The 8,688-nt window shown below is 63.1% G+C and overlaps 1 protein-coding gene across 1 annotated transcript in view; it reads right to left on the minus strand.

Annotated features, from left to right (window-relative positions):
* Window positions 1-4,301: 4,301 nt before the first annotated feature.
* UBALD1 (UBA like domain containing 1) overlaps window positions 4,302-8,688 on the minus strand; it is a 13,530-nt gene continuing 9,143 nt past the window's right edge. Inside the window, exons 4-5 of the mRNA XM_007939592.2 lie at window positions 5,106-5,168; window positions 4,302-4,658 (exon numbers count right to left, since the gene is read on the minus strand). Of these exons, the coding sequence (XP_007937783.2) occupies window positions 4,302-4,658; window positions 5,106-5,168 (420 nt within the window). The remainder of the gene's footprint in view (window positions 4,659-5,105; window positions 5,169-8,688) is intronic.

Genomic DNA, 8,688 nt, shown 5'->3' on the forward strand with positions numbered 1-8,688 from the left:
CCCAGCCTCGTACCCCACCGCTGCTGTGGAAGGTCACTGAACATCTTCTCCCTTTCAAAGACTGTGAACTCATTAACCCTAAGGTCCTACAGAGCTGAGGGACCTACTCACGCCCCTCTGGAGGGGAAATGCTGAGTGGGGACCACCCTGTTCCCCCAGCCCAGTCCCGTACCCCGCCGCTGCTGTGGAAGGTCACTGAACATTTTCTCCCTTTCAAAGACGTTAACTCGTTAACCCTAAGGTATAAAGACCTGACGACAGCAGCGAGTGTGTACCCCAAACAAGACCTGCCGTGAAGAGCACCACCGGAAGTACCCCAAGGCAGGCGTCCGCTGTGCAGACGTGCCTTGTCCTAAGGTGGATCTGTTCCCACTCATAGCGACGCGATGGGGTAGAGAAGGGCCCCGGGGCGTTGCCTAGGTCGTAATGTCACAGGCGCAGACGGCCAGGTCTTCGGTGCTGCTGGGTGGGTTCGGATGGCCCCTTTCCAGATAGCAGCCGATCACGTAACTGCTGTGCCACCGGCTCCTTCCCCAAATACAAGCTGTGGTTAGAAACCCAGACGCCTTTTCAAATGCGGGAATTGGAAACCACCTCGCCTCACAGCCTCCCATTCGGGCCCACCCAGGCAGTGTGGACACCAGGACGCAGAAAGGAGTCAAAGGCGCCCTTTGTCTTCAGTGCCGGAGACAGTGGACGAACAGCCCCTCAGAGACCTCCAGGGCTGCTCGCAGACAGCAAGGGTCCCTGTGGCTGGCCAGCCACAGTGTGTTCTGAGAACCCCACGGGCACCCGGCGGCCCTTGGGTGCCCCCACACCCCAGAGGACCCTCAGTGAACAGCCCTCTGTTTCCACAGCTGTACAGGGAGGAGCCCCAGCTGCTACAGGACACAGTTTAGTGTCGAACACTCCTCAAGCCAGGAGACCCGGCACCCATCAGCCCGATGCTCCCGTCCCCCTCCATCTGCCGGGAAAACCACGATTCCTTCAGAGCTGATGCGAGTCCAAAGCAGGCATTGAAAGTGCAGTGACTGCAGTGGCAGCAACACGGCTGGCTGGGCAGGGACAGGCCGGGCCACGTCCCCCGTGTGACAGCCAGCTTCAGCTAGTGGTGGTCTGGAGGGAATTTGGGCCAGATGTTCCCGTCCTCCGAGGTCGGCTGGAAGTGGAGATCCTCATTAAACTCTCCCAGTTTTAAAACGTTGGCCAAGAATCAAAAAAAGGTCCAAACACTGTGTGTGGCTGCCAGCAGCCATGGGGACATTGCAGGCTGCCTCTGAGGTAAGCCAGAGTGACCTGGGGGTGCAAATGGTGCTTCCCAGAGTGGACTTTTGGAAACAGCCAAAGCCATCAAGAGGTCACGTCCAGTGGGTGGTCGAGGGGATGCTGCTGCCAGGGCTGGACTTGGAAGTGGTGAGGTGGTGTCCGGTGTTGCCAGGCAACTTCCAGGAGGGTCTTGATGTGGACAGGCCAGGTGGTCTGCAGAGCCGGGTCCTGCCATCAGCACAGTGCCGTCCCTGTGGGTTTGTACTTGAACTCGCCCAAGGTCTCTGCTGGCCCCATCAGTTCTGCTTCTGAGCTTCAAGGCTTGGAAGTGGTGGGAGGTTCCAAGTCGCCCACGTCACTTGAGTTCTGGGATGCGTGGTGACCCTGTGGGCCCACCTCTGGCCGCCCTCGTCAGTCGCAGCTGCTTTTCCAGCCCTGGACATGGGGCCAGGGGCAGCCCTTGTCCATAAGCTCCTGGATCGCCAACTTCCCAGGCACAGCTCTGCGTTCACATGGGGCAGCATGACAGGAAGACTGCCAGACTCAGGCAGCTGCCCTAGGCCACAACTCTGCAAGGGCCCAGGACCAGCCTTATGGCCCCTGCCTGGGCCTTCCTAAAATGCAGAGCCCAGGGCCTCTGTCTAACATTGCTGTCTGGAGGCTTCCAACAGCTTTACTGAGATGTCCCGTCCCGTAAACTTCTCCCTCTCACAAGTGTCGAGTGGTGGTCCATCTGTTCACCACTGGTCCCCATTACGCACCTGGGGAGTGTTTAAACACCTACTTCCAGGCCTTTCGCCCCCCAATTCTACAGCACTGGGCCTAGGAGTCGGCTTCTTTATGCTGACCGGCCCAGGAGGCTCTGCTGAGCAGTGGGATAGGGGATTGGGGGCTAGAGCAGGGATCCTCCCCAGGGGTGACTGTGTCCCTCAGGGACACTGGGCACAGTCCAGGGACATGCTTGGCTGTCACAGCTGGCATCTGGCGGAGGCTAGGGATGCAGCTCCACACCCTGCGGTGCACAGGCCGCCCCCATCACAAGGAATGATCCGGAACAAAGTATCAATGGTGCAGAGGCTGAGAAACCCGGGTCTAGGGAACCAGAAGCCCCGGTGGCCCCAGAATCAGGCACAGTGGGACAGCAGGCCAGCACTCAGTCACGGTCTATGTGGCACGTTCTCAAGCTTTAAGTCTACCTGCGCCCCCTGGGGCTTGTGACAGAAGGTGGATTCTGACCCAGTAGCTCTGGGCTGGGTCCCGGGGATGTGCTGGTCATTGGCCACACTGAGCCACAAGGGTGTATTCCCTGTTGGTCCCAGGGCTGTCCGGAACCACACGCCGTCTGCCCTCGGATACAGCCACGGCCTGGCTCACCCCACACAGCTGGCAGTTTCTGGAGAATTCTCTTCCATCCAAAGCATGAAGCTGCAGAGGGAAGACTTGGGAGGGCCAAGACGTCCTCCCTTAGTCCCCTTCCACCGAAGTGGCCGCTAAATACAAGGCTGTCTGAAAGTCAGGTTCAAAGCCCATGCAGGTCTTTCGGGTGCAGGTGCCAGCTTGTGCGGGCCAACAGTTAGGCTTTGGTGTCAACCGAGGGGACAGTTGTCCAAGGTACACACCACCCAGGTTCTACTTGAGTGGAGATGGGGTGAGTGGGGACCTTGGACAAGGCTCCCAAGTTGGAGGAGAGACAACACAGGCAAGGGACCAAGCACCGAGGGAGCCACTTAATAAGGGAAGGACAAGAAGGGAAGGGCCCCAGGCCAAGGCTGCCTCAGGACCCGAGCGTGGGCAGCCATGGGCTGCACTCCGGCTCCTCCCTCCCGAGCTGGAGTGGGCGCTTGCCCAGGCCCAGCCCACGGGACCAGCGCATTATCCCCCCTCACCTGCTGGTCTCTGCGTGACCCAGTACCTGACTCCCAAGCCAGTGCTGGCCTGCCCTCTGCCCTCCCAGCCTGCCTCCTCCCCAGGGGAGACCCTGCCACCTCTAGCCACGTCTGCAGGAGGCTGGGCTCAGACCCTGGCCTGCAGCACAACCACTGGGGCCTGGAAACAAGCAGGCCCTTGTGAAACCTGGGTGCCTCTGGCCAGGGTCGGGCTACGTCCACAGGAGGCAGAGTGGGCAGACTGAGGCTGGGATCTGGGAACCTGTGCCAGCCACTGGCTCTCTGGGAAGGGCCGTGTTTTGGTTGCAGAGGCAGCGACAGACAGGGCAGCGTGGGGCAGGTGGGGCCGGGAGAAGGGCCTCTGTCCCGGACCTGGTCAGCCTCCCTAACCCGTGCGCGGAGCCAAAGGCAGCCCGGCCGAAGAGGCGCGGCAAGACCACAGAGCCTAACAGCGGTTCACGATTCTTTCTTCTCCTTTGTTAAAAGGGGAGAGGAAACGGCTAGGGGACCCCCGGGCTCTGGGGAGGCATGCAGGCAGCCCCAGCAGACAGGAGCTGGGGGATGGGTGGGAGAGTCCTGGAGTTTCCCACAATCCTCTGCAGGGAACAGCAGTGCGGTGGATAGAGGGGTGGGGGTGAGGCGGGGCCCTGGGGAGGGGCCAGGGGACGCGGTGTGGGGGGCTCACTCTAACATGCAAAGTCTAGCTGCCTGTGAGCAGGCTGCTTTTGGAAAAGTGATACACATATAAATACAGACGGCCACACGCACACACGCTGCCCGGCCCCGAGGTCCCAGGAACTCAGTCGGGGGCTGGCAGGTTCTCCGCTGCTGCCATTCTCTGCGGCACCCTGCACCCTGGGTCGGGTCAGGTCGGGCTGGGGTAGGGCGGAGGAGTCCTTTTGGAAAGGCTGTTTGGTCTCTGAGAAGTTCCGTACACCAGATGCCCTGACGGCTTTGCACCAGATCCAGGTGAGCGTGGGCTGCCCGCCGGCTTCCGGGATGCCATGTGCATGCGGCCCCCACCCGGCCAGAGTCTCTCCCATCCAGGGCTCCGGGAACGATGGGGTGCAGGAGGGAGGAAGGGGGCCTGCAGGGAAGTCCTCTCCCCCTCCACGGGGCTGTGGCCTCCGGGAGGGGGAGGGGCCTCCCTTATCTTTCTGCCTCCATGGCAGGGTGGGCCCTTGGTTCCGAGGCAGCCTGCTGCGGGGCCAGAGGCGGCCAGTCTGAAGCTGGGGAGGGGGGTGCCGGAGTCCACAGGGGCAGCTGCTGCGGCTGGTGATGCTGGGGGCCCCCTGGGGGCGAGGCCGCAGCCGGCCAGCTGGGCGCCGCGAAGTTCCCAGCGGCAGCAGTGTGGGGGAAGTGTGGTGGAGGTGACATGGCCACTGTGGCCATCGGACTGCCGCTGCCCCCACCGTGGAAGCTCTCAGAGGCCTTGAGACGCGAGAACATGGTGAGGGCGTCGGGGAAGTTGGGGGGAGTGGCAGGGGTGTTGGCGGGAGTGCACATCTGTGGGGGGAGAGAGAGAAGAGCAAGGGGTGAGGTTCCCCTTTCTGGGAGGCCCCAGGCCTCCACTGTCTCCTAACGAGGACCAAGCCCAGCCCATGGGAGGAAGTTTCTTGGCTCCCGGCCCCACAGATAGCCCCCCTGCCAGAGTGGAGCCCCCCCCCGGAGATGTGCCAACTTAGCCTGAGGTGCTGAGGGCCAGCAGGGTGAGCCACTCATTTCACAGCCAGCTCCAGGGAGGCCAGCACTTTGGTCCCAGGGAGTGGCAGACCAGGGCTGGACCCAGGTGCTCACCTCAGTCATCCCTGCTCTGAGGTCTCCGAGGAGCCCAAGGGGCCAGGCCCAGCAGCACCCTATCGCCTTCCCAGAGGGAGCTCGCCCACCATTCTGCCCCGTCCACTCCTCCCACCCAGAGCTGCAGTGCCACCCCAGAGGCTCGGGGTCACTTACCATCTGGTGGTGGTGGTGGCTGTAGGGGATGTTGGTCTCCTGGAAAAAGGCGCTGAGGGCCGTCTGCGGGAAGAAAGGCCCATGCTCACTCCCAGAACCCCTCCCGGGCCACTGTGGAATCGGGTCCCGAGAGTCGTGGCCCTCAGCCACGGTGGGAGGGGACTGGCCGAGGCAGTGCACTGGGACCCCACTGAGCCCCAAGCTTGGGAGGACTCTCGCTACACTGTGGCCACCCGCCTGCCAGGTGCCGCAAGTTTAGTCTTCCCTCACATGTATGTGGGGTCCTCAATCATCACTGTGATTTGGGGTCCAGGCAGCAACCCCCCACTGCCATCACACAGGGAAAGAAGGTGCTATGAAGGACTATGACTCGCCTGCCTGTGGCCTTGGGCCTCCTGAGTGGCGGTCAGACCCCGGCACTACAGCCCGGCAGGGGATGAGAGGCAAGCCCCTATTCCTCCAAACCCATGCTTCCTGGCCCCTCTCCTGGGCTGGCCTGGATGCCCAAGCCAGGGAGGGGGACCCGGCTCCAGCACCGCTCAGCTGACCCCTCCCATTTGGGCCTGATTCCCCACCCATGCCCCAGGGACACCAGGCGGCTTCCCGGTTCCCCTCCCAAGATGCACACCCGTGTCCCAGCTTGGACGCCCAGAGCCGAAGCACACGGTCTGGACTTTACACTTGCTCACTTGTCCTTCCAGGTCTCCTCCTAGGCGGCGGAGCAGGGCAATGGCACAGTCACATGTCCCTGCAGGGCTGAGCCGCCGTGGAGTTTACGATAGGTGACCACAGACGACCATAAGCCCCAGCCACACCGGACACGGGATACCCTGCCTGTTCCCCTACACGTCACCGCACGTGAAACTCAGCCCCCGCAGGGCTCTCCAAGGCAGCCGCATCTGTCACCACCAACCCCAGGAGGCAGACGTGATGTTTCCTGTCACAATCTGGGAAGCGGAGGGAAAAAGTGACTTGCCCAAGGCCACTCACTGGCCAATAAGAAGTAGAGGTGAGCCCGAACCCAGGACTGACTCCTGGCCAGGCCTCGGGGCAGGCTAAGGGAGGGCAGGGAAGAGGCCGGCCAGCCATTCCGCGTCCTAGCTCAGGTGTGGGGTCCTGGGGAAATAGAGCAGGGGGGCTGGCCCCAAGGTGCCTCACGAGGGGCCCCTGGGGCAGCACTGAGTCCTGCTCAGCCGCCGCAGGAGGGGCGTCGGAGAGAAATAAGGGAAGCAGCTGCTCTTGCGAAAGTGCCTGGTGAGGGAGCTGTGAAGTGTGTGAAGGGTCTGCTGGGCCCACGCCAAGCCCCAGGGCCCAGCCCCACAGTCCGAGCTGCCAGTCCCACTACTCTGCCGGCCATCAGGCCCCAGCCCGCGCCCCAGCCACTCCTCCCCACCCAACACACCCTGACCCAGGGCTCCCAGGGCCTGTCCTTGGGGGTTTGGTTATTTTCTTCAAGTAAACGCCGAAGAATCACCCTGGGAACTTCCTGCTGGAGACGCCCTCCCGTGTGTCCCAGACGGGGGTACAGGAGCTCCAGGCTGCGAGAGCTGGTCCTGAAACCCTTCCCAATGACCCCCGGGCCCCCGGCTGCCCACTCACAGCCAGCCTCACTCCCAGGGGGACACCCAGACAGCCCGCCTCCCCCAGCAGCCCAAAGGCCCCAGTGCGTAGGGGTTCCCTGGGGAATTGTCCCCTTCCTCATGCCTGCCTCAAAACCCCAACCCTTAGAGCACAGGTCAGCCGGGTCCTGAGAGCTCTCCCCGCAGCCTCCTGCCCTGTCCGCCTGTCCCCGTTAGCACCTGAATCACAGAGGTGACCTAGAAACACTGCCTCCAGCTCGGTCTGCTGCCAGCCCCAGAGTGGACGGAGAGTGTGGGGGAGGGGCTGGCCAAGGGAACCCCCTGCTCACTCCCACCAGAGGCCTGCAATTTGGGGGTTCACAGCTCACTTTTACCTTATGGAAGCCTCCCAAGTCCCATGTTTTAAAGACGGGGAAACATGCTCAGGGAGCTCCTGGGGCTGGTGGGGCACCGGCCTTTCAGACAGTGTTCCCCAAGTTCAGCCCCCTGACCACATCACCAGTTCCTGGGACTGCCCAGCACCCACCTGTGACCTGGGAGCCCATCTTGTGCCCAGCCGTGTGGGCGGGGCTGGTCCCGCAGGCAGGTGTCCACCTCACTACCTCCAGCAGGAACAGAGCCAGTATGGCATACAAGCAGCCATGGGCATGGTCTTGCCACGTGCGACCATTCATTGGGGGAGTCAGAGGAGAAGTGGGAAGCCAGGAGCTGCCTGGAGAGGGGCTCCTGGCCTGGGGCCTGGGGCCTGGGGCAGTCAGCTGGCCACTCACTCCTTAGAGACCTGTCACATCCCCCAGATACAGATGTGGAACCGGAAGCAAGAGTAAGAAAGGGACCTGCCCGGAGACAGGCTTTGTTTCTGGGTGGGAGGGCACACGCTCAATGGTCCCAGATCTGGAAGGGAGAGGGAAGAATGGTCTAACCATTGTCTTCCCAGTCTGTCCAGACCTTCAGGCAGGAAATTGCATTTTGTTCCAGCTCCAAGAAGTGAACCAGGGTCCCTGGCTCCAGGTGCCTCCTGCACCTAAGGAAGTTGGCCTTTCCAGGCCAAACGTCTTCTCTGGGGTGGGGCTGTGGGTTTTCAGGGCCCCTGGGAAGGGGCAGTGTCCAAGAGGCTCTGGCTTCACCCCTGCATACTACCGTGGGGTTACTTCTAGGGCCTTTGGGTTAGGGAAAGTCAGGAGACCTCTGGGCAGCACAAGTTGTGGGCACTCGCACCCCAAGGCCTGGCAGCGGTCTCGGGGTGGGGTGGAGCCAGACTTGGGGGAGCCAGCCCCACCTCCTACCCAGCTGGCTTGAAAGCTGCCCACCCTTGTACACCACCCAGGGACACCCCTGCCGGCACTCGACTCCCAGGGAGGGCACATAGGCACGCAGGCTCCCCCAGGCACCCGGTCACTGGGGCGTGAGGCTCCAGCACACCCCGCACCCTCGGCGCTGTGTGGACACATGTCCAGCGTAGTGGGCACGGCCACAACCGCAGACCCAGCCGCGACACCCGCGTACACACCGAGTGCATACCGCACCTCCGGGCCCACTGCGTGTTTACACACATGCCGGCGTCCCCCACCCCCACCGCCCGACACCAGCACACGGGCGTGTGGCGCGCTGCGTAAACACAAGTACACATGTTCGTACGCACACGCCGGTACACGGACGCGCGGACCACGCACGGCGCGGCTCTGCCCGCGGGCCCAGGGCTCGTCCTTCACCCGCCCCGCAGCTCTCGGGCGGGGGACGCGGCCCCGCTCGACCGAGGCCTGGGGCAGCCTCCTTCCGGCCGCCAGCCGACCGTCCGGCCTGGCCATCGCCCCGCCCTCCCTCCCGCGACCCGGCCGTTACCCGAACAAAATGGAGGGGTCCCCCGATGCCGCCCGTTCGGGGTCATGCGGGCGACTTCCCAGAGCCCCAGTAGGGGGAGTCTCCCGTGTGGTTCACCCTCGCGGCGGCGTTTCCGGGGGAGGCGGCGGCCGCGTCGCAGCGTCCCTGCGAGGTCCGGGCCC

Source organism: Orycteropus afer, unplaced genomic scaffold, assembly GCF_000298275.1.
Source record: "Orycteropus afer afer isolate SDZICR_OR568_19922 unplaced genomic scaffold, OryAfe1.0 scaffold00061, whole genome shotgun sequence".
NCBI classification, from domain to species: Eukaryota; Metazoa; Chordata; class Mammalia; order Tubulidentata; family Orycteropodidae; genus Orycteropus; species Orycteropus afer.